General features: G+C 41.3%; 1 protein-coding gene across 16 annotated transcripts in view; it reads right to left on the bottom strand.

The window, feature by feature from the left end:
- Nucleotides 1-26,305, bottom strand: part of SPECC1 (sperm antigen with calponin homology and coiled-coil domains 1) — a 292,535-nt gene that overhangs the window by 154,526 nt on the left and 111,704 nt on the right. The window contains exon 1 of one of the 16 annotated variants that reach the window (XM_037013016.2): nucleotides 5,314-5,559. The exons of the other annotated variants lie outside the window; for them this stretch is intronic. Coding sequence (XP_036868911.2) covers nucleotides 5,314-5,353 — 40 coding nt within the window. The 5' untranslated portion in view covers nucleotides 5,354-5,559. Of the gene's footprint in view, nucleotides 1-5,313; nucleotides 5,560-26,305 lie in introns of those variants that run through there. 16 annotated transcript variants of the gene reach the window in all.

Below are 26,305 nucleotides of genomic sequence, written 5' to 3'. Positions count from 1 at the left end.
AATGCATACTATATTCTTCTCCTAGTGAATACCATAAAAACTTAGATGAATCCTTGAAATCTAAATCCAATGACAACAGAAGCCTTTAACTCATTTGCTCAAGACATCAACAAATTCCACTCCCCCCATAACCCCAAACTCCAAACTGGTGAGTAAGATAAAAGAGGATGAAAAATATTTTGGAGACAAAACACACAGTTGATGAAATTTAAAACGTCAATAGGAAAACTGTAAGGAAAAGTTGAATATAGAGATGATAGACTATATAAAAGTTTGGCAACATAGAGGATCACAGGAAATACTCCAGCCAAAGCAAAAGGAATGCAAAAAAGAATAAAAGGACCCAGTAAGTAGTGAGATAATCCAAGAGAGAAATAGTACCAGAGGCAACAAGCCTAACTATAAAACTTTAAGTCGGAAGGTTAAGAATAGTAATAACTAAAGCTCACTGGGCACTTCCTACATGTCAGTCTGTTTTAACCCCTTCATCTGTTTCAACCTATTAATTACCATGACAACCCTATGACAACTACCCCTTTTTCTAGATGAAAAAACTGAGACTCAAAGACCTTAAATCACTTGCCCAAAGTCTCAAGAGCTAGAAAGTGGCAAATCTGGGATTTGAACTGGGCTCCAGAACCCAAACTCTTAATCACTGTGCTTTCTGTCTTCAAGAAGAAAATGAATTATCTACAATAATCAAGAAATAGAGAAGCTTGAAAATAGGATAGAAGCATGTTAAGATAACTTTAAAATAATTTTAATTCATGTACCAACTCTTTTCCAATCTCCTTACAATCCTTCCATTTTTCTTTTAAAGTAACATTGTTTGTCATGGATCACAACTTAATGTAAGATCACATTTTCTTCTCTAATAAACCTAACACACTACCTGGTTCTCCAGTAAACAATACATATGGGATCCTCATATCTTAAACATGGATTGGTTTTCAATTTTTAGAATTAATCTGTAAATAATGCATAGAAGATTTAATGATACTATTATGGGACAGAACATTCTATCCATGTTAAAATGTTGAGGGACAGACCAGAAAAGGGCGTTGAGAATGCTGGGGAAAAGACAGAAGAAATTACAATTATATCCTCATTTACTTAGGCAAGGACCCATTTGGTTGGTTAGCCAAAAAATACAGGTAATAAACAATAGAAGTTTTCCTTAGAGTTTTTTCAGTTTTTTAAATGAAAATTTCATATAGCAAAGTTGAAAGAATTTTACAGTGAGCTGTATACTCACTATATGTATTCCACCATTAGCATTCTACTGTACTAACAAGAGATTTAGAAAATTTAAGTGTGTCTTACAGGAAATCAGAAGGAGAGGGACAGGGTTGTAAAAACACACAATTTCTCAACTTGCACGGTAAGCATTAGTAGATAGCCTTGAGAGCTAATAACTCAAGAAACACTACAGGTATAGCACATTACATGAAATTATAGACAGCCACCATTTCTTAGAAATGCACCAAAAAATAAGATAGACTGGTAGATGATAAAGGAATGAATAGATGGATAGATATATGAATAAAGCAAATGGAGCAAAATATTTGTTGTAGAGCCTAGATGGTGGACATACAGGTGTTTAGTACATAGTCCTTCCATTTTTCTGATTAGAATTTTGTTCATAAAATATTGACACAAATGGGGCTGAGACTGGCTATCATGTCTGGATAGACAGTTTCACCAACATCCATGCTGTCCTTTGCTTCTGCTTGGCACTCCGCAGCAACACCATCAAGTCCCTCTACACCCAGCCACGCATGACTGAGGCTGGCCAGTAGGCTTGGGTGGAAGGCGCACCACTTCCAGGACTGACCTGTAAAAGCTCCTGCACGATCGTCCAAATTCTCTCTCTTCTCCTGACTACTGGCAGATCCCATGCAACTTGGGAGCCAGACCCTGAAGATGAATGCTCACCAGTCAGAGTAGGTAACAACTGTGGACTGCCCCCAACTCACCTAGACTGTGACGTGGGGGAGAAATCAACCTATTGTCTTAAGAGGCTATTTTGGGATTTGTCTTTAACAAGTTTTAGCCTTAACTAAAACTAATATAGAGTGAGACCTGAGGGGGTATAGGGAGAAGCTTTTGCTTTTGTTTCATGTCATCTGTATTCACTGTTTAGAACACATACATGCAAATTTAAAGTAAACAGTAAGCAAATACCAGCTGGTAGTGAGACTGGGGAAAGCCTTTCTCAGCTCACTTTCTACTAAGGCCTCCCTTGGCATATTGGGAACTTTTGTGTGAATATAAAAAGGCAAAACTGTAAAATGGCATCCCTTCTTCCTCTGACTGATACATTCCCACCAGGTCCACTCATCCCTTTATACCCAAATGCATTTGAACAGTGCACAACCAGCACTACTATGCCCAGAGCCCTCTCTGAGGGGCACTGACAATCTGGTTGGAAACTGAAGGACTATTAACTGGGACCTTCTAAGATGTAAAAGATGTGAGCAGCAACACATTCTGATTCTGGCTGCCCTCATTCACGCACATTTTCACGTCTTTTACTTGATCCATTTCTCTTGTTGATCCTGCAATACCGCAAGTCACAATGACCCAACTCAGAGGACCCACCCACAAAAGAGGAATCCGGTGGCCACAGTGACCAATTCCAGGGCTAGAAAAGAAGCAGTAGTTGAGAACCTGCCTTCTGCCTCAGGCGTGCCCCACAGAGGACAAGATGCTTCCACCTGGAAGAGATGGGGGCAATTCTAGCCCTTTTAAGCCTGAGTTGGGGGAATCTGAGATAGGGATTTTACCTCATTTACCCTTTAAACAGGCCCACCCTGTCTAAGCAACTGAGGTCCTGCTGAAGTCAGCTGTGAGGTATGCCACTTGGATCTCTATTCAGGAAAGAACAGGTGTTCAGCTACAAGGACCATGGTTAGCTGACTCCTCCAGCTGTTTGCTGATCCACCACCAGGATCCCAGGACTCCACTTGACTTTTGAGCGAAGGCCCATTCTTCCCAGTGACAGGCCACAGCAAGAGGACCAGGGGCTGGCCATGTCTGCTCATCCTGGGACTCATCCGATGGGTAATGGGCTCCAGAGCTCCCACTCGGTTGGCCACACCTTCTCCAGATGTGCATCTCTGAGGCTCTCTGCCCAATCCTCTCCCTTTTCCTCTCCTAAGTGTTGGATCTGCATCATGGCCTAAAGATTTCCTGGCCCAGTGCTGCTCTGCACCCACTTTGTCTCTCTCAGTGTTATGCTCTAACTTCTCTCATTCCTAACTCTGTTCAATAGTATGTATCTCTAAGGACATAATGGACACGATACAGGAATGTAGTAAAGTAGACTTGGGTGTTGCTCTTGCCTCATCCAGCCTGTTTCCCCGTTACCTCTACTACTCATCTTTGGGCCTCTTGCTCTGATGACCCACTGAAGCATGTGATCTGATTCTACTCCAATACCCACAACGGCCAGTGGGACACCCCACCTCATCCCAGCCCTCATGGTACAGCTGACTTAAGACACGTTAATCTTTAACAAAACTAATATGCAAGATCTCACTAATACTTCCTATAGTATTTCACCACAGCATTAAGAGACCAGTTAAAATTACACATAAACTTTCAGGCAACAACAGTCTAGCATTTAGTGTCTTTCCTAAGATACCCTAATCAGGTATCTTGTAGCAAATCGGACTGAGTTCCCATTCAGACATTATATGCACTCTGAAAAATGGAATAAAATTAGTCACTGGCATAAAAGCATCCTTTTCATCTGCTATGCATTAGAGCACTTTAAAAAGCAAGGTCACTTGGAAACTGGAACACAAGCACCCAAATAATGCAAAAGCTCTAACAAGGGGGACAGTCTCTTCACAATTTTGACACCAAGGCAAGGGTACACAGAAATTCTCACAATACCGGGGTCGTTGTGTAGTTGAAAGATGTTTTTAAAATGCTACGCACCCTTTACCTAACAGTTTATCACAGAGCTGTTATGGCAAGGGCATTATTTTGCAAATATTGGTCATTCAGCCCAAAGAAGTTTAGAAAGACTATGTAATTTAGCAAGTTACCCCGTGTAATTTATGCAGAATCCCCACATCTAAAAATTTTCCTTCACGATATACCTGTGTGGCAAAATTTTCTATCCTGGTTGTTGTACCACAACCGCCAGGGAGTACTCACCTGGGCCCAGCCCCAAGGATATGGCCTAAGTCTGCCTGGCTGGGCTGCCAGGACAGGCAGCAGAGGACTGAAAGGAAGGTGAGTAAGGAGTAATGGACTGAGGTTTTAACTGCAGCCAGGCTCTCAGTGCAAGGGGAAAGTCACTTACACAAGTCACTCCACTTCTCAAAGCCTCAATTTCCTCATTGAAATTAAAAATTTAAAATTTAAATTAAAATTTAAAAATTGCTCCCTTGAAAAATTTGAGTTCTGTGTCACAGAAATATATACACGTCACCTGCCATTCCAAGAGTCCAGCAGTAGGTCACCAATCAGCCAATTTTTGAAACTAAATTAAATTCCATTTGCTTCATGAAACAGAACAGCAATGTTCTGCTTTGTTTTTAAACACAACGCCTTGGTGATCACATCTGAATCTGTGATGGAAAGCAGGAAGATCCACCAGAAGAAAACTGAAGCCCAGCTGACTCTCCCCCATGGTAGCTTAATTTCTGAGATAAAAATTTGATAAACGGAGAAAAGTTCTGGGTACCCAGAATAAGCACAGACTATTTTGGGTAGTAAACAGTCACAATCGAGCCCTAGGTCTGAGGATGAGCAACAGATCTGCTGAGGGGGTACCACCTTCCACGGGACTCCAGAAAGTGTGTGACAGGCAAATGATGCACTGCAAAATGGACAGTGAACCAGAAAACGACGGCCAGGCCACACTTTTCGTTGCAAATGCCCTGCAAGTCTGCAAGAAATGCCTGCACACGGCAAATGTGAACCTGTCTAGGCGGCAACTCGGATTCCACCCTGCAATGTGTACGGAGGAGCCCGCCTCTGGACCCCTCTGCATCGCCCGGCCCGCGCGCTCCAGGTCCCGGAGCAGGCTCCTTCCCGCGCCGCTCGCCGGTCCGGACGGACTCGGGCTCCTAGGGACGTGTTTAGAGTGAGTGGCATTTCCTTGTCGCGGAACAGGCACAGGTAATTTCACAACCCCACCAGCGCATTCCAAAGGCAGGAATCACACCCCGGGAACTTCACCTTTCCTCGCCCCCTCGGCGCCCGCGGGCAGCGCGGCGGCCGCTGCCCCAAAGGCGGGTGGGGGAAGGGCGCCCGGCGCGGAGGGGGCGCGGCGCGACTCCCGCCCACCGCACAGACCTGGTTCGGGGTCCTCGGGCCGCCCCGAGTGGTTGCCCATGCTCCGGCGGCTCGGGCAGCGGCCGGCTGGCGGCCTCGACCAAGGGGTCCGCCGTGCTGCGCCTCACGCCGGCTCCAGCTGGCGAGGCAGCTGCGTCCGGCGGGTCCGCTCCAGTCAAAGAAAAGGCCGGGCGCCTTCCAGTTCCCGGCGGCCGCCGGAGCAGCGGCTCCTCACCCGCGCGGGCGGGCCCCGGGCCCCGCCCATCATCTGCATAGCGCTCGCCAGCACGGCCCACCCACCTCATCTGCATACTGCCCGCCCACCTCATCCGCATATCGCGGCTAAGCCTCCCAAGGGCTCCTCCCAGGAGTGGGAGGGACGCTCCAGCTGACCGACTTCAGGCCTCTCCGCGCAGACGCCGAGAGGTGCCGCAGAACACGCCGGCCGGAAAAGTCCCACGCGGAGAGATTGAAGCCAAACGCCACAGGAAGGGCAAAATACTGTGAGCGAGAAATGAGAGGTTTCAGTTGAAGAAAAGCCTCGGATTTGGCGCCGGACAGGCGGTTCCTAAGTCTTTTGGGGTGTGAATGAGGGAACAAGCAACTCAAGGGTAGGAAGGGAAGAAAACGCTCTAACAAAGACTTGCCCGTTATCCACAATGAAGGTTGCCGCTGGTAATAAAAATTCATACCGACCCTAAACGGTAACTGTTTGCTATTAGAAATGACTAACTTACGGAAATTAGCCTGAACGACTTTCATAGTTGATTTTACAGTGAAAACACTTGGAACTAACTAAATCTTGCAGTGAAAAATATTTAGGACTAGTAAAATCACTAGTGGAATGACCATTTCTATCTCCTGCATCACTTGATGGCCAATTGTCAGTTCTAGGGCACCATCGATCACCCGCAGCTCCTCAAAGCAGTGTGTATTCCTTGGCCTCTCGGACCTCATTCTCCAGGCTTTCTGCTCCCAGCCCTGGCTGCGTCTTCTCAGTCCCTTTTGTTGGTTTCTCCTTATCTCGACCTCTAGACCCTGAGGTGCCCTAAAGCTCAGTCATCTCTAACCAACTTAGGTATTTCTTCTTTAATTTAGCCATGGCAAGCAATTTAATGGCTTTAAAATACCATCTATCTTGGGGCTGGTCCCTGTTTCTGAACCCGACTCATTTATCCAACTATCTTCTTGACACCTCCTCTTAGATGCCTTTTGGCATATCCAGTTTAATTGTAACACAGCTAATTCATGATTTTCTTCCACAGATATCTCATATAGTCTTCTCCATCTACATAAATGGAATATGTCAGAATATACATATCATAAATGCCATCATATCTCAGCACTTCTCACCAGTTCCACTGCTACCACCTGGTCCAGGCCATGGTCATCTCCTGCCAGGAGTATTGCAACTGCCTCCTAATTAGTCTCCCTTCTTCTGTCCCTGACTCTTTATAGCCTAATCTTCACATAACAGAGCAATGCTCCTTAAACCTAGGTCAAATCATACCACGCCTTCCATTTACAATGCTCCAATGGCTTTCTGTCTCAGAGGAAAAGCCACAGCCCTCACAATGGACTACAATGCCCTGAGTCATCTTCCCCTCCCTCCATCAGTGGACTCATTTTCCCCCTCACATTGCTTTTGCTACACTGGCCTCCTTGCAATTCCTCAAATAAATCAAGCATGCTCCCACATAGGGCCTTTGTTCCCTCTGCCTAGAAAGCTGTTGCCCCACATTCCTACGTTACAGGCACCACATAGTCCAGTGTCTCTCTCTCTCCCTAGGTCTCTGGTCAAATGTCATTGCATTTAAGAGGGGTTTCTCTTGTCACACCACATCAAATAGTTAACCCTCTTCACATACTCTTCCCTGCTTTGTTGACCTGCATGACACTTATCATCATTTAGTATACTATGTATTTATATTTACTGGTCTATCGTCTCTCCACAGACTGCAAGCTTCTGGAGAACAAGGAAGGAAAGAAGGAAGGAATGAACAAATTTATAGCCTGTGCCAGAAGCAAATCAACTCTTACACATTACTTTCTTTCAGTAGTAGGCCCATGAGTCGGTTTCTCCAATAAAACTAATTTGTCAGAGACAGGAGTCATGGTTCCATTTCTGTAACCTACAGAACGCAGTACAACACTGAGCCCATAGAAAATAAGGAAAATAAATTGCATAGTATGATTTTAGAGCAGAAATGCATGCAAAATCAAGTTCAACTCCCCTCTTAAAAGGTGAAAAACAACCCCAGAAAAGATGGTTGACTTCCCAACATATTTATGGAATGACACATAAAGACTGAGTTTGTGAAGACTGTAACAGTGATACAACTTCAATTTACAGAACAGTTACATACCTATCCAAAGAGTTTTGGAAACTGACTGATGCTTATTAATCCCATAATATGTTAAGCAATTAACACATTTTTTTAAATGAAAACTGGACAAGTAAGACACCAGCCCAAGGTACATCCTGGAGTCCTTAGCTCTGTTTTTGGTCCAAAATATGTAGTCAAGTCCTGCGTATTTTATCTTCTTAAATATTTTTCAAATCATGCCTCTCTTGTCTTTGCTGGCACTTGTTTAATTCAGGCCTTTAATTCATATAAGGATGAATTAGCATTAGCTTCCGATTCACTTGATGCTTCCAGTTTTGTTACTGCTCAAATCACTCCTCCGAATTATCAAAAATGTAAATCCAACTATAGCACACCTCTGCTTAAAAGCTCCCCCTGGCTTCCCTCTGCCTTTACAATGAATTCCCCATTTCTTCTGTGTGGTATACAAAGACCCTTCATAATCTTGCATCCCACCTCCACCCTTATTATTCTACCCTCATCTTTCAAAAGTACACCCTTTCACTTTATATTCCAGCAACATGAAGCCAGTTGAGGTGCCCTGACCACACTCTATTGTTTCAGACCACTATGATTTTATATCTGCTATAGTCTCTCTGCGTTGATGCTCTTCTATAGCCTGGCTGCCTGGAAAATGCCTATTCATCATTTAAATTCAATTCTCTCATAAACCTACCCATCCCAGCTGGGATTAAATATTCTCTCCCTCATGGTACTTCTGAAGCTTGTAAATACCTAGAACCACATTATTTTAGCCATTTTCCTTTATAGGACTGTGAGTTCTTTGAGTGGCAGTGATGCTGTCTTCATCATCTTTGTATCCCTAGTATCTAACATATAGTAAGTGAAGTAAATAATATATTTTGTCTACTCCATAATGTAATTAAAATGCTAACTTTTCAAATAAACAAAATGACTCTGTGATGATTATTTGAACTTCTGAAGGATTCTTTGCTGTCCAGAGAAATCCTATGTTATTGAAATGAGAAGACAAAATATTAGAATGTCAAGTCCTCCCAAATTAATCTACAATTTTAACAAAATTCAGATTAATCATGAACTTGAAGTATTTATTTCAAAATTTACCTGGAAGGGTAAAGCTACTGGAAAAATCTAAGAAAATTTGGAAGAAGAATAAATATTTACATAAGAAAAACAGTGTGTTAATAGCAGAATGGAAATTCCCAAAAAAACAGATTTAAAAGAATTTAATATAAAATTGTTCTTCAAATAAGTGAGATCTGTATCTCTTTGTCAAAAATAAATTCCAGTTCAATATAAATTTAATTATAAAATATGAAAATATACAAGTCCCAGAAGTAAACATGGATGAATATTTTTATAATACTGAAGGGGAAAAAAGCCTTCCTTTATTGTCCAACTTTTCATTTTGAACATTTCAAATTCATAGAAAAGTGTGGAGAGAACATTATAATGAATACCCTTATGTAGCCGTCATTTACATTAACTAATTGTAAATATTTTACCACATTTGCTTTTTATCTCTATTCCTTTCCATTTTTCTTTTCATTGAATCATTTGAAAGTATGTCATACACACCAAGACACCAGGACACTTCACCTCTAAATATTTCCTGCATGATGGCCTACAGTACTCTCCTACAATACCATTATCACACCTAAGAAAAATAATATTTTCAAAATACTATATAGTATGTAATCCATTTTTAAATTTCCCCAACTGTCTGAAAATATTTTTAAAAAAGAAACAGGATCCAATCAATATTAAAACACTGTTTAAGGGAGATGTGCTGAAACCACCCTGATCAGTGATGTTTTAGATGCTGATAGAGGTTATCTGATAAAACCATTTAAAAGGAGGTAGAGAAATTTAACATACTCAGTAAGTATTCTTGAAAGCATAACCTCACAATTTTAAGTATTAGACATCACTGTGAACAAATCTTTTAAAGATAACTTTAAAAGCAACACAGTGAGAAGTCAGATTGTGGCAATCACACACATTGGACAAATGAAAACCAACAGCCTGAAAGTTATGTGAATAGGATGAAATTTCCAGTGGCATCAAAGTCTGCTTATCTCGAGCAACAGGTAGCAATAGAGTATGGTGTTAACTAACCTCAAAAATGGCTCTCATGGTGATGGTTAACACTGATGTCAAAGATGTGCATGATGCTTGCTTTAAAAAAAGCAACAATGTAATTCTAAATTACTGTATTTTATATACTGTGCTGCTTTCAAATGTAAAGTTATAACTAAATTGAATTAGTCATTAAAATTTTATATCTTCCATTTCATCTGAATTTGAAATGTTAATTAAGGAAGACTAAAGGTATTTAGGAACCTTCATAGAATATAAGGACCCTCTAACATTCAGGAATCTACAATAAATTAATATGCACTTGGTCCCATTTTTATTAAAAAATACTATGTGATATTGTCCATATTAGTATACGTAGAAATACAGTTGGACATATATGTAGCAAATTACTTCAAATTACTATATCTGAAGAAACAGGGTTACAGAGAGCTTTCTTTTCTATAACAAGTTATCTCTAATGCCTTAACAACAACATATTTTATTTCTTAATTTAGAACAAACGAAAACAAAAAAAATAGAAGAATGCATATACTTCAACCCAACAATTCTTCTAGGAATATATTCAGAAGAAATAATTACAAATTTACATAAACATCTGGCTTCCGGGATAATAATTTTGAACATTTATTGGGAAATAATTACATGCCAGGACTATTCTAGTACTTTATATATATATATATATATATATATATATATATATATACACACACACACACACACACACACATATATATTTTTTTTTTTCAGGGTTCTTTTTTTTTTGTATCATTAATCTTCAATTACATGAAGAACATTATGTTTACTAGGCTCCCCCCTTCACCAAGCCACCCCCACATACGCCTTCACAGTCACTGTCCATCTGCATAGTAAGATGCTGTAAATCACTACTTCACTTCTATGTGTTGCACAGCCCTCCCTGTGCCCCCACCCACACTACACATGTTAATCGTAATGCCCCCTTTCTTTTTTTTCCACACTTATCCCTCCCTTCCCACCCATTCTCCCCAGTCCCTTTCCCTTTGGTAACTGTTAGTCCATTCTTGGGTTCTGTGCTTCTGCTGCTGTTTTGTTCCTTCAGTTTTCTTTTGTTCTTATACTCCACATATGAGTGAAATCATTTGGTACTTGTCTTTCTCTGCCTGGCCTACTTCACTGAGCATAATACCCTCCAGCTCCATCCATGTTGTTGTGAATGGCAGGATCTGTTTTTTCCTTATGGCTGAGTAATATTCAATTGTGTATATGTACCACATCTTTATCCATTCATCTACTGATGGACATTTAGGTTGCTTCCTTATCTTGGCTATTGTAAATAGTGCAGCGATAAACATAGGGGTGCATCTGTCTTTTTCAAACTGGAGTGCTGCATTCTTAGGGTAAATTCCTAGAAGTGGAATTCCTGGGTCAAATGGTATTTCTATTTTCCTTTTTTGGAGGAACCTCCATACTGCTTTCCACAATGGTTGAACTAATTTACATTCCCACCAGCACTGTAGGAGGGTTCCCCTTTCTCCACATCCTCGTCAACATTTGCTGTTGTTTGTCTTTTGGATGATGGCGATCCTTACTGGTGTGAGGTGATATCTCATTGTGGTTTTAATTTTGCATTTCTCTGATGATTAGCGATGTGGAGCATCTTTTCATGTGTCTGTTGGCCATCTGGATTTCTTCTTTAGAGAACTGTCTATTCAGATCCTCTGCCCAATTTTTAATTGGATTATTTGCTTTTTGTTTGTTGAGGTGCTTGAGCTCTTTACATATCTTGAATGTCAGCCCTTTATTGGATCTGTCATTTATGAATATACTCTCCCATACTGTAGGATACCTTTTTGTTCTATTGATGGTGTCCTTTGCTGTACAGAAGCTTTTTAGCTTGATATAGTCCCACTTGTTATTTTTGCTTTTGTTTCCCTTGCCCGGGGAGATATGTTCATGAAGAAGTCACTCATGTTTATGTCCATGATATTTTTGCCTATGTTTTTTTCTAAGAGTTTTATGGTTTCATGACTTACATTCAGGTCTTTGATCCATTTTGAATTTACTTTTGTGTATGGGGTTAGACAGTGATCCAGTTTCATTCTCTTACATGTAGCTTTCCAGTTTTGCCAGCACCATCTTTTGAAGAGACTGTCATTTCCCCATTGTATGTCCATGGCTCCTTTATCGTATATTAATTGGCCATATATGTTTGGGTTAATGTTTGGAGTCTCTATTCTGTTCCACTGGTCTGTGGCTCTATTCTTGTGCCAGTACCAAATTGTCTTGATTACTGTGGCTTTGTAGTAGAGCTTGAAGTTGGGGAGTGAGATCCCCCCAACTTTATTCTTCCTCCTCAGGATTGTTTTGGCTATTCGGGGTCTTTGGTGGTTCCATATGAATTTTTGAACTATTTGTTCCAGTTCATTGAAGAATGCTGTTGGTAATTTGATAGGGATTGCATCGAATCTGTATATTGCTTTGGGCAGGATGGCCATTTTGACAATATTAATTCTTCCTAGTCAGGAGCATGGGATGAGTTTCCATTTGTTAGTGTCCTCTTTAATTTCTCTTAAGAGTGTCTTGTAGTTTTCAGGGTATAGGTCTTTCACTTCCTTGGTTAGGTTTATTCCTAGGTATTGTTTTCTTTTTGATGCAATTGTGAATGGAATTCTTTTTCTGATTTCTCTTTCTATTAGGTCATTGTCAGTTTATAAGAAAGCTACAGATTTCTGTGTGTTAATTTTGTATCCTGCAACTTTGCTGAATTCTGATATTAGTTCTAGTAGTTTTGCAGTGGAGTCTTTAGGGTTTTTATGTACAATATCATGTCATCTGCAAATAGTGACAGTTTGATTTCTTCTTTACCAATCTGGATTCCTTGTATTTCTTTGTTTTGTCTAATTGCCATGGCTAGGACCTCCAGTACTATGTTGAATAACAGTGGGGAGAGTGGGCATCCCTGTCTTATTCCGGATCTCAGAGGAAAACCTTTCAGCCTCTTGCTGTTCAATATGATGTTAGCTGTGGGTTTATCATATATGGCCTTTATTACGTTGAGGTACTTCCCCTCTATGCCCATTTTGTTGAGAGTTTTTATCACGAATGGATGTTGAATTTTGTCGAATGCGTTTTCAGCATCTATGGAGATGATCATGTGGTTTTTGTCTTTCTTTTTGTTGATGTGGTGGATGATGTTGATGGATTTTTGAATGTTGTACCATCCTTGCATCCCTGGGATGAATCCCAATTGGTCATGGTGTATGATCCTCTTGATGTATTTTTTAATTCGGTTTGCTAGTATTTTTTTGAGTATTTTTGCATCTACGTTCATCAGGGATATTGGTCTGTAGTTTTCTTTTTTGGTGGGGTCTTTGCCTGGTTTTGGTACTAGGGTGACGTTGCTTCATAGAATGAGCTTGGGAGTGTTCCCTCCTCTTCTATTTTTTGGAAAACTATAAGGAGAATAGGTATTATGTCTTCTCTGTATGTCTGATAAAATTCCAAGGTAAATCCATCTGGCCCAGGGTTTTGTTCTTGGGTAGTTTTTGGATTACTGATTCAATTTCGTTGCTGGTAATTGGTCTGTTTAGATTTTCTGTTTCTTTCTGGGTCAGTCTTGGAAGGTTGTATTTTTCTAGGAATTTGTCCATTTCTCCTAGGTTTTCCAGCTTGTTAGCATATAGGTTTTCATAGTATTCTCTAATAATTCTTTGTATTTCTTTGGGGTCCATCATGATTTTTCCTTTCTCATTTCTGATTCTGTTGATGTGTGTTGACTCTTTTTTTCTCTTAGTAAGTCTGGCTAGAGGCTTATCTATTTTGTTTATTTTCTCAAAGAACCAGCCCTTGGTTTCATTGATTTTTTCTATTGTTTTATTCTTCTTAATTTTATTTATTTCTTCTCTGATCTTTATTATGTCCCTCCATCTGCTGACCTTAGGCCTCATTTGTTCTTCTTTTTCCAATTTCAATAATTGTGACATTAGACTATTCATTTGGGATTGTTCTTCCTTCTTTAAATATGCCTGGATTGCTGTATACTTTCCTCTTAAGACTGCTTTTGCTGTGTCCCACAGAAGTTGGGGCTTTGTGTTGTTGTTGTCATTTGTTTCCATACATTGCTGGATCTCCATTTTAATTTGGTCGTTGATCCATTGATTATTTAGGAGCATGTTGTTAAGTCTCCATGTGTTTGTGAGCCTTTTTGCTTTCTTGGTACAATTTATTTCTAGTTTTATACCTTTGTGGTCTGAAAAGTTGGTTGGTAGGATTTCAATCTTTTGGAATTTACTGAGGCTCTTTTTGTGGCCTAGTATGTGGTCTATTCTGGAGAATGTTCCATGTGCACTTGAGAAGAATGTGTATCCTGTTGCTTTTGGATGTAGAGTTCTATAGATGTCCATTAGGTCCATCTGTTGTTCAGTGCCTCTGTGTCCTTACTTATTTTCTGTCTGGTGGATCTATCCTTTGGAGTGAGTGGTGTGTTGAAGTCTCCCAAAATGAATGCATTGCTTTCTATTTCCTCCTTTAATTTTGTTAGTATTTGTTTCACATATGCTGGTGCTCCTGTATTGGGTGCATATATATTTATAATGGTTATATCCTCTCGTTGGACTGAGCCCTTTATCATTATGTAATGTCCTTCTTTATCTCTTGTTACTTTCTTTATTTTGAAGTCTATTTTGTCTGATACTAGTACTGTAACACCTGCTTTTTTCTCCCTGTTGTTTGCATGAAATATCTTTTTCCATCCCTTCACTTTTAGTCATATATGTCTTTGGGTTTGAGGTGCGTCTCTTGTAAGCAGCATATAGATGGGTCTTGCTTTTTCATCCATTCTATTACTCTGTGTCTTTGTCTTTTGATTGGTGCATTCAATCCATTTACATTTAGGGTGATTATTGAAAGATATGTACTTATTGCCATTGCAGGCTTTAGATTCATGGTTACCAAAGGTTCAAGGTTAGCTTGTTTACTACCTTACTGTCTAACTTACCTCACTTATTGAGCTATTATAAACACAGTCTGATGATTATTTCTCTCCCTTCTTATTCCTCCTCCTCCCTTGTTCATATGTTGGGTGTTTTGTTCTGTGCTCTTTTTAGGAGTGCTCCCATCTAGAGCAGTCCGTCTAAGATACCCTGTAGAGGTGGTTTGTGGGAGGCAAATTCCTTCAACTTCTGCTTGTCTGGGAATTGTTTAATCCCTCCTTCATATTTAAATGATAATTGTGCTGGATACGGTATCCTTGGTTCAAGGACCTTCTGTTTCATTGCATTAAATATATCATGCCATTCTCTTCTGGCCTGTAGGGTTTCTGTTGAGAAGTCTGATGATAGCCTGATGGGTTTTTCTTTGTAGGTGACCTTTTTTCTCTCTCTGGCTGCCTTTAATACTCTGTCGCTGTCCTTGATCTTTGCTATTTTAATTATTATGTGTCTTGGTGTTGTCCTCCTTGGGTCCCATCTCTCGGGAGTTCTGTGTGCCTCCATAGTCTGAGCAACTATTTCCTCCCCCAGTTTGGGGAAGTTCTCAGCAATTATTTCTTCAAAGACACTTTCTATCCCTTTTTCTCTCTCTTCTTCTTCTGGTACCCCTATAATGTGGATATTGTTCCTTTTGGATTGGTCACACAGTTCTCTTAATATTGTTTCATTCCTGGAGATCCTTTTATCTCTCTCTATGTCAGCTTCTATGCGTTCCTGTTCTCTGGTTTCTGTTCCATCAATGGCCTCTTGCATCTTATCCATTCTGCTTATAAATCCTTCAGGAGATTGTTTCATTTCTGTAATCTCCCTCCAGATGTCTGTAATCTCCCTCTGGACTTCATCCCTTAGCTCTTGCATATTTCTCTGCAGCTCTGTCAGCATGTTTATGATTTTTATTTTGAATTCTTTTTCAGGTAGACTGGTTAGGTCTGTCTCTGCAGCTCCTCTCTCAGGTGTTGTCTGAACTGTCTTGGACTGGACTAAATTTTTTTGCCTTTCCATGGTGATAGCGGTGGCTGTAGGCAGATTGAGGGTGTGTCAGCTTGGAGAAGAAAGTCCTTCCCTGCTTGCTGGATGCCTTGCCCTTCTCCACTGCCTGTGTCGGTTACCCGCACTCCTGGAGCAGCCACTGGGTTAGTCCCCTAAGCTGCTGTGGGCGGGGTCTCTGTCTTAGCAGCACGGAGCCCTGCGGGGAGTGGCAGGCATGCCAGGTGCGCTCCTCCATGGTAGCGGTGCCCCTGCTGGGCACCTGTGTGCCAGCAGTGGCCTTTGGGTCTAGCCTGGATGGCTGTGCATTGGACTGGGATTCCAGTCGGCTGCTGGGAGCTCGCCTGCTCCCTCTGCCTCTGTTGCAGGTGCATGTGGGGCTCTCCCGTGTGGGCCCCTACCAGGCTCCTCTGGCTCCACTGCCGCCAGTGTGCGCGAGCTGCACCCAGGCTGTTCGGTCGCCACCGCTGCGGGCTCACACAAGCCTCTCCTGGTCCCCTCTGGCGTCATTGGTGCACGCAATCTGCTCCCGGTCCCTTCCAGCTCCACTGCCCCTGGCACGCGCTGCCACTCTCCCACTACTGGGCCAGTGTGTTGGGGTCCGTGTAAGTTGGAGAAATGACTGGCAGACTGCTTAGTGTCATGAGGGGCTTCAGAGCTGCTCTGCCTCCCCGGGGTTTAGGGTGCCTAAGATTCCCCGGGATTTCCAGCTGCTGGCTAAGTGTGCCGGGACGACTTTGTCCAGTTATGAGGTCCCTGTCTCTTTAAGACTTACAGAAAGCACTTGCTTTTCTATTATCTCAGGGGCGTCGGTCGCAGGGACCTGCCCACAGGTTTTGCTTTTCCGCTTCTCTAATATCCAGCACCCCATGCACGTTGTATCTGTGCGCTCCAGGTGCAGATTTCTAGAGCTGGTTGTATAGCAGTCCTGGGCTTTCACTCCCTCCACATTCTGACTCCTTTCTTCCCACCGGGTTCTGGGGTGGGGGAGCATTCAGGTCCCACTTGGCTGCAGCTTGTATCTTACCCCCTTCATGTGATGTTGAGTTCTCACAGATGTAGATGTATCCTGGCTGTTGTACTGCATCTGCTGGTGTCTCTTTTAGGAATAGTTGTGTTTATTGTATTTTCATAAATTTATGTTTTGGGGAGGAGATTTCCTCTGAACTACTCATGCTGCCATCTTCCCCTACTTTATATATTTTAAGTTATTTAATTCCTTACCAAAATCCACCAACATGAAACTATTTTTTAACCCAAAGATTAGGAAATGGCAGAGAGGTAAGTGACTTGCTCAAGATTACTCAGTTGTAAAGTGGCAGAGCCAGGATTTGAACCTGTGTCAGGCATCCCCTAGGTCACCCCCAGGTTCCAGAGATTCATTAGGAGGGCCTAAAGGGCTCAGCATGTAGTTGTACTCATTGCGATGATTTACTGCAGTGAAAGGATAAAAGAAAGGGAAAGGGCCCATGGGGTAAAGGGCAAAGGAAACCAGATGCAAGCTTCCAAGAATTTTCTCCCAGGGGTGTCATACAGGGTGTGTTTAATTCCTCCAGCAACAAGCTGTCACCTTACAAGTATAATGCTGCTCTCTAAAGACTCAGTTCCCCCTATTTTTAATGGGGGCTGGACACACAGGCAATCCTCTTGCCTAGCACCTAACAAAATTCCAGACTTCCTGAAGAAGAGCAGGTGTTCAGCATAAACCAGTGTTTGTGCACACATTTGGGGCACAGGGAGCCACTCTTGTCATGTGGGGTGGTGGAAACCGCCCCAAAATCCAAGATCCCAGATTGCAGCCAAGCGCAATCCTTGCAAGCAGCCTTTCTAAGGAGAGCTGTCCCAGCCCTGCTACATTCATTTTTTTATGCATAGTATCCCTGCCATTTAACCCCAGAGTTTGTGATCTTAACAATTGTTCATTGTTTCCCTTCTGTGTGCAATATCAAAAAGCTGGGGAAAAATCCTTCAATGTTTAAACACAAGGGCCTAATTAAATAAATTATGATACAGCCACACAAGGATGTCATATCTAGTCTCCAAAACACTGTGTCAGACATATTAAGTTATAAAGCAGAATGGTACATATATTAAGAATGTAATTCTTAATTTTTGTATACAAACAAACAAAAAACATCTGGATATAAATACCCAGATAAGCAGGAAGGGTTTTGAACCTTAAATACTCTGATTAAAAGTGGCTCTGTAAGATTTTTTTTCAGTTGAGATACAGTTGTTAGACAATATTATATTGGTTTTAGGTATACAACATAGTGATTTGACAACCAAATACATTACTAAATGTTGACCACAATATGGGTAGTTAACATCTGTTAAAAGTTATTACATTGTTGACTATATTCCCTATGCTATACTTTTCATCCCCATGACTAATTTATTTTGTAATTGGATGTTTGTACCTCTTTATCCCCTTCACCTATTTCACACACCTCCTTACTCCTCTCCCCCATGGCAATCACCAGTCTGTTCTCTGTGTTCATGAATCTATTTCTGTTTTGTTTGTTTGTTTGTTTTAGATTCCACATGTAAGTGGAATTAAATGCCATCTGTCTTCCTCTGTCTGACTTATTTCACATAGCATAGTATGAGTGAGAAGAATTTTATATCCCTTATGCTCTTTTTTGCCTGTCCATATATTTTTTGTATTGGTCTAAGGACATACATACTGCTTTTTGCTTTTGTAATTTAAAAAACTCACCTTGGAAAAAAATCACATATATGCTTACATTACCAAAAGATTCTTTAGTTTCTAGGATTCTTTAAATGATTACTGATCCAGTACATATACAATTATGTTATGTATAATGTATATATGTATAATGTTAACATGTAGTCATTTCTTCCACATAATACTGTTAAGGACCGAGCTTAACCTGAAGGTTGTGCTAGGAGACAGTTCATAATATTTTTTTAATGCCATCAAAATTTTATTGTTTTGCATTAGAGATGTTTTCACTTTGTCTGTATAATGACTGGGAAAATAGCACATAAGAATGTAAGGAAATGAACATGTGTTAAAATACATCCAGGATGGGGATTCAATATGTTTTTGTGTTTTTTTTAGGTTAAATAGACAGTTCATAATTTTTATTGAACACTGAAGTATCAAACATTTTTTAACAACATGACATCAAGCGCTCACTTTAAACATTTATTATGGAAACTTCAAACATATGCAAAAGTAGAAATAAATATTATAATGATCCTCTATGTACCTATCAACCCACTTTCAACAATTATCAGTTTATGGTCAGTCTTGTTTCATCTACCATCATCCACTTCTCCCCCTATCCTCAGTTAACTGAAACAAATCCTAAACATCCTAGTTCACTAGTAAATATTTCAGTATGTATTTCTAAAGACAAGGACCCTTTTAAAAAACAAAGCCACTGAAAGACCTATATCCTGAAAACTATAAGACACGCTTAAGAGAAATTAAAGAGGGCACTAACAAATGGAAACTCATCCCATGCTCCTGATTAGGAAGAATTAATATTGTCAAAATGGCCATCCTGCCCAAAGCAATATACAGATTCGATGCAATCCCTATCAAATTACCAACAGCATTCTTCAATGAACTGGAACAAATAGTTCAAAAATTCATATGGAACCACCAAAGACCCCGAATAGCCAAAGCAATCCTGAGAAGAAAGAATGAAGTGGGGGAATCTCACTCCCCAACTTTAAGCTCTACTACAAAGCCACAGTAATCAAGACAATTTGGTACTGGCACAAGAATAGAGCCACAGACCAGTGGAACAGAATAGAGACTCCAAACATTAACCCAAACATGTATGGCCAATTAATATACGATAAAGGAGCCATGGACATACAATGGGGAAATGACAGTCTCTTCAAAAGATGGTGCTGGCAAAACTGGAAAGCTACATGTAAGAGAATGAAACTGGATCACTGTCTAACCCCATACACAAAAGTAAATTTGAAATGGATCAAAGATCTGAATGCAAGTCATGAAACCATAAAACTCTTAGAAAAAAACATAGGCGAAAATCTCATGGACACAAACATGAGTTACTTCTTCATGAACATATCTCCCCAGGCAAGGGAAACAAAAGCAAAAATGAACAAGTGGGACTATATCAAGCTGAAAAGCTTCTGTACAGCAAAGGACACCATCAATAGAACAAAAAGGTATCCTACAGTATGGGAGAGTATATTCATAAATGACAGATCCAATAAAGGGCTGACATTCAAAATATGTAAAGAGCTCAAGCACCTCAACAAACAAAAAGCAAATAATCCAATTAAAAAATGGTCAGAGGAGCTGAAAAGAAAGTTCTCTAAAGAAGAAATTTAGATGGCCAACAGACACATGAAAAGATGCTCCACATCGCTTGTCATCAGAGAAATACAAATTAAAACTGCAATGAGATATATCACCTCACACCAGTAAGGATGGCTACCATCCAAAAGACAAACAACAACAAATGTTGGCGAGGTTGTGGAGAAAGGGGAACCCTTCTACAGTGCTGGTGGGAATGTAAATTAGTTCAACCATTGTGGAAAGCAGTATGGAGGTTCCTTCAAAAAAGGAAAATAGAAATACCATTTGACCCAGGAATTCCACTTCTAGGAATTTACCCTAAGAATGCAGCACTCCAGTTTGAAAAAGACAGATGCACCCCTATGTTTATCGCTGCCCTATTTACAATAGCCAAGATATGGAAGCAACCTTAATGTCCATCAGTAGATGAATGGATAAAGATGTGGTACATATACACAATGGAATAATACTCAGCCATAAGAAAAAAACAGATCCTACCATTTGCAACAACATGGATGGAGCTAGAGGGTATTATGCTCAGTGAAATAAGCCAGGCGGAGAAAGACAAATACCAAATGATTTCACTCATCTGTGGAGTATAAGAACAAAGAAAAAAACTGAAGGAGCAAAACAGCAGCAGACTCATAGAACCCAAGAATGGACTAACAGTTACCAAAGGGAAAGGGACTGGGGAGGATGGGTGGGAAGGGAATGATAAGGTGGGGGATTAAAGAAAGGGGGCATTATGATTAGCATGTATGATGTGGGTGGGGGCACGGGGACGGCTATACAACACAGAGAAGACAAGTAGTGATTCTATAGCATCTTACTACGCTGATGGACAGTGACTGTAATGGCATATGTGGGGGGGCCTTAGTGATGGAGGGAGTCTAGTAAACATAATGTTCCTCATATAATTGTAGATTAATGACACCAAAATAAAAAAAAGAACATATGTACAGACAAACTAAAATAAAATAAAATAAAGTAAAGTAAAATAAAATCTATTCCTTTCCAAAAAATCATGATCCAAATATATTACCTCACTCTTAAAGTAACATCATCACAAAACAGGTATAAAATCCACTGGGGATCACCCATCAGCCATTTCATACTTCTTTCTTGCTGGACATGCTGATGGAAGGTCACACTATTCTCAACTTGGGAGTGACTAGCCAGGGGGCTAAACCAACTGGTTCAGGATGGTAGGCCAGCAAGAGAGAAAGAACCTGGTTTCTTGCCGACATTACTGGGCCCCCAAGTTACACAACCTCTGAGGCACCAATTTTTGTTTTGTTAGAGAATGTAGTATAGTTCCTCTGGGCTGATGCTCAGCTGAATCAGATAAGGTCTGAACTAGCAGCTGGCTCTTTCCTCTTCTTACAAATAAGGGCCTCAGCCTCAGAGATTAAGCTAGCTTGCCTAAGGACTTACAGAGTAAAAGTAGGAACTGGAATTTAATTCAGGCCTGCTGCCTCCAAAACACTTGTTCTTTCCAATAGAAGCTGGGCACAGAATCTTCAAGGAGAAGCCAGTATTTCAGAATTCAGAAAAGCAGATAGTTTCTTGCAATAAGGAACTATAAACTATGGGGGGAAATCTTGAAAATCCTTCTTGAATTACAGAAAATACATTTTTATATTTAACAGGGCTTAACTTTTATAAAAATAACATCACTACAATCTAAGTGACAGAAGATTGAGATATGATAGTTAGCACCATAAACCCCTACACACACAAAAATCCCCATTGCCAGAACTTGTCTCAGCTACTGACTCATTACGTGACCATGTTCAGGCCACTCCCTGAGCCTATAAGAGCTCTGTTATCTACCCAGCACCTTCCTGTAGAACTTGGTATGAATAATAAAAAGTCATCATTGGCCTTCAAGATTCTGAAGTTCACATTATGCACATATCTATCTATGTGCATAATTTATGTTATCCTAGGCTTTGTAAGTCAAGGAGTAAAAATTGGGTCATGTTAACAGCATTAAATGGCATTTTTCTGGCTCTAGTCATTTAGTACTATAACTTGGCCTTCATCCCCACTGCCACGTTCCTCCCTATTATTTCTGGGAGTCCCAGAAGTGGCAGCTTCCATGTTCTCAAAGCAAGAATTCAGTGCACTTATAGCATGTACTCGTTATGTTCTCTCTTCTAAGAACTGCCTTGGCAAGTCCAACTGCAGCAGCCTCCACTTCCACCCCCGACTCAGCTGCACGAGGAAGCTCCCCTTTGCTACTGCTCCCTACTCTTCCTGCTGCAGTCACTGGGACCCCTCCATGGGCCAAGTCTGCCACCCGCCCAGCGCTGCTGGTGTCCATAGCTTCAGCGCCTCATGTGGTCAGATGCTGGCCCTGCTACAGGCCTTCTCAAGGATGCCCACATCAGGCTCGGATTCCCACTACACCCAAAGCTGCCACTCCCAGCTTGGCATCTATAACAGCAATTGTCTTTATAGCTGTATCACTTCTGATAGACATGTTTGGAAAGATAATTAAGGTAGGGCAGGGACATAGGGCAACTATCATGATTAATTTTTCCTGCTTATGATAAAAAATGCCAAGATATAGTATAGTATAGTAAGAACAGGAGGGACTCCATCCTAAGGCTAAGATTCCATGTTTAAAACCAGGGAGTTAGGAGATAAGCTTCCTAACATATTTTATGGTGATTAGACAACAACTGATCCTATCCTAAGGCGGGGCAAGCAGCCCTAAATGGTATGTTTCCACTGCTTGAGGGCAACCACTCTCTGGGAGAAGAACAGGATTGAATAAATTCCTTGTGCTAAGTTTATTTTACAGAATATCTAGCGGACTGACTATGGATGATGATATAATATCTCTCACTGGAGAGACACCATGACACCACATGTCAAGCCTATGCTCCCTTGGCCCTTTACCCCATTTTTGAAATCCTTAAAAGACATTAATCCTAAGCTTTAAGGATGCTTACTATCTGAGGCTACCTGCACTCCCCTTTCTTCAAGCGTGTACTTTGCCTTAAAAAAAGCCTTCTTACTGCTCATATTATTGTTTTTGTCTCTGAGCTCTTCCAAGTCTCTTGGGAGATTAATAAGAGACCCCTTTCCTGGTGTAAGTGTCTTTGTTACTTTACTATTCCATTCAATTTTCTAGACTTAAGCACAACTCTTCTCTCTCTGTGTTCTACTTCCAACAGGGAAAGGCTACTGAGATCTCTGATTTGGGCTTGCAAGCTACCTTCGCCCAGGTGACCTGGACAGGACTGCAGCTGTATGATCATGCTCTTTAGTAGCCTGACTGAAAACCTCCATTCTTTGCTTTGGGAAGTTCTCAGGACATAATCTCACTAGTGCTCCATGGCTCCCTTGAATCCTGCAGGGGTTTGGTTCAAGTAGGGGCTTGGTTCCCATGCCGAGCAGATCCAAGTGGAAACTGGATGCCAGGTGACCCTGGCTTTAGGAGTTGGCAAGGGATCTGCCCTATGCTGAGCAGGGGTATTCAATGAACTTCCCTTCCCTCCCTCTGCTCCTCCTTGCTCTCTGCTGCCTGTACAGCTGCTGCCATTCACACCATTCACTACCTACCACTCTTGCTTTAATGAATTCCTTCCTTACCTACACTTGTCCAACCTGTTTGTGAATTCTTTCTTGATCAGAGTCAAGAATCCTCTCCCGTCCAGGTTGAGGTTTCACCTAGAGACCTCCCGGACACAGCTGCCCAGCAACCTAATCAACATATTTTAACACTGGCTGCTTCTGAGGGTTGGTATTCTGGGTCACGCTTTCATTTTCTTTGTACTTGTCTACATTCTATGAATTTTTAAAGTATCAAGCATTAATCATTTTGATAAAAACAATGTCATTTTTCTTACCAAAAAATAAAGTGGCTTTTGTGCACTAAACTGAATTAAGATTTTCATATACAGAAGATAAGATTTTCTTCAAAAATCTTTATTTAATAAAAGATATTCAGTATCTGTTTTGTACATGATTCTATTCAAGTTTTCCACATTCTAAAGGAGGGGGGAAACCTTGACTTTCTTAAAAAGTCAAACTTTCTTAACAAGCCAACTTGTTAAAAAGAGACTAGGTCCACAGAAAGAAAACTGGGAGAAACTTGGATATGGGGAGAAAGAATCAAGGAAAGGGTAACAGAGTTGAGTAACTGAACCAGAAGAAAAGCTCCTCAGGCAAATAGCCTGTGTATTCACTCCAGTGGTGAAGAAGTGGCAGGAAAAGTCAAGGGAGGATCTGTGAGGACAGAAAGCAGATCAGTGGCTGCCTGGAGCTGGGGTTGAAATAGGGAATGACGGGAAATGGCACGAGATCTTTTAGGGGTCACAGAAATATTCTAAAACTCAGTGGTGATGGTTTATAACTCAGTAGCTTTACTAAAACTCATCAGATTGCACATTTTAAGTGGGTGAATTTTATAATATGTAAATTATACTTCAATAAAACTGCTTTTTTTAAGCCAAGGGAAACAAATGGATAAGCCCTTCAAGATTCTGTGTATTATTTCCAAACTGAAAAGAGCCCTACCCTCACTCTGAATGAATTAGCATGACTGAAGCCCTGGGGGTGCCTCCCTGCTTGCGGGGAACAAAGGCTAGAAAGACACCGGCTTTGAAGAAGATGAGATAAAGGGAAAAAAGAGAGGCATCACCCACACCCGTGATGTGCTTGCTGATGGAATGGGCCACCAGCAGGCCCAACACACTGGCTTCCACTCAAAGCAACAGAGCATTCTTGGCAGGAAAGAGAAACAGTACACAGTGGGGTATGTTGAGCATCTTAACAGAAACAAATGCAGTGCTACAGTGTTTGAAAGGGGAAAAGGCACATCCTGTTGTCAGATCAAGAAAGGCTTTATGAGGGAGATACTGCTTATGAGCTGGTCCTTTCACGGGGTCCATGCCCAGAGGGCAGGAGGAGCTGGGGCAGGGAGGAGGCTCCTGGCATGGACATGCGCGTCCCGCATGCCGGCTGCACATCTTTGTTCATCTAGTGAACAAAAGCTTGACTGTGAAAAAGTCCCAAGTGTGTTCAGACAACAAGCCATCCCGTGGCCCAAGACTGGAGCTCAAGGCACAAATGGGGGACAAGGATGGGGCTGCAGAAAGGCCACATGCTGCGTCCAGGGCAAGCCCCCCATTCCCCACCCAGGGGGTGCCCAAAGATATCTGAGCAGACAAGTGGTCTGAGGAAAGCTGTGCTTTAGAAAGATGGCTCTGGTAACACAAAACTTCTCACTATACACACTCTACCTAAAGTTTACAGATAACCAGTTCACCAAAATAACACCCCATTTTGGTAAGACACACAGCTAACACTCTGAGCAAGATGAATACTGCTGGTCAGGAGACTCCTCTTTGAGCAGCTGTGCACTTCTGCTCCCACCATTTGGGTTGTCTGCACACTAAGAGGTCAGGTATACATGTTCCAAACATGTTTATGCTAGTTTGATCTAGTGATTTTATTTACATAACTTCATTATGTAAACCAGTGAAATATGAAAGCAAAGAGAGAAAGAGACATTGTTTCTTCAAAAACCACCCTGAATGCTTGTAAAAGACTCACTGAAGTGGTTAAAAAAATGCCTGAAGCAACTATAGAAGATTAGGAGAATATCTGTAAACATGTGAGAGGATTCTGATGCCTTCGGTGTCTGACGTACCTAAATGCTTGTTCCTGCTTAAAGGACCTAAAGCTGGAGGCCACGAGGATGTACCTAAGTGTGGAGAGATGCTACAGACCTGCAGCAAGCATGTGTGCTCTAAGAAAATGCCTTGGCCTTTAGCTGGAGGTCAGTGAATAAGAATAAAATGTTTAAAGTGCATATGTTTCATTTTTTAGGATTCACTGATTTTACCAACGTGGTCAACCAATTAACCCAAACTGTTTCCAGTCACCCTGGATGAAAGAGTGTGGAGCAAGCATTCATCTCAGCGCAGCCCAGGGAAGCCCAGAGCTGCTGAATGGAAGTGGAAGGTGGAAGGCACGGCTGACAGACAGTGAGACCCTGAAGGAAGGAAGCTAACAAAGGTAACACGACAATTCGTCTGGATGGCAGGGGAATTGCACTCCAGTCAGGATGAATCCAGGTGCTGAAGGAGGCAGTTAAGCAACTCTGCAATGAGAGTGGTGAGTTTCATTCAGTGAAATTTAATGAGAATGCAATGCGAAATCCAGAAGAGCAGGGCATGCCACTGCTTCATTAATTACTGCATTCCCAGAATGAAGAAAGATGCCTGGAACATGGTAGACACTAAATGTTTGTTGAAAGAATGAATGGATGGACACACATGCAGAACATC

This window comes from Manis javanica, chromosome 4 (genome assembly GCF_040802235.1).
Source record: "Manis javanica isolate MJ-LG chromosome 4, MJ_LKY, whole genome shotgun sequence".
Taxonomy (NCBI): Eukaryota; Metazoa; Chordata; class Mammalia; order Pholidota; family Manidae; genus Manis; species Manis javanica.
Note: the sequence above shows the minus strand (reverse complement) of the source record. Positions and strands in the feature narration are given on the sequence as shown.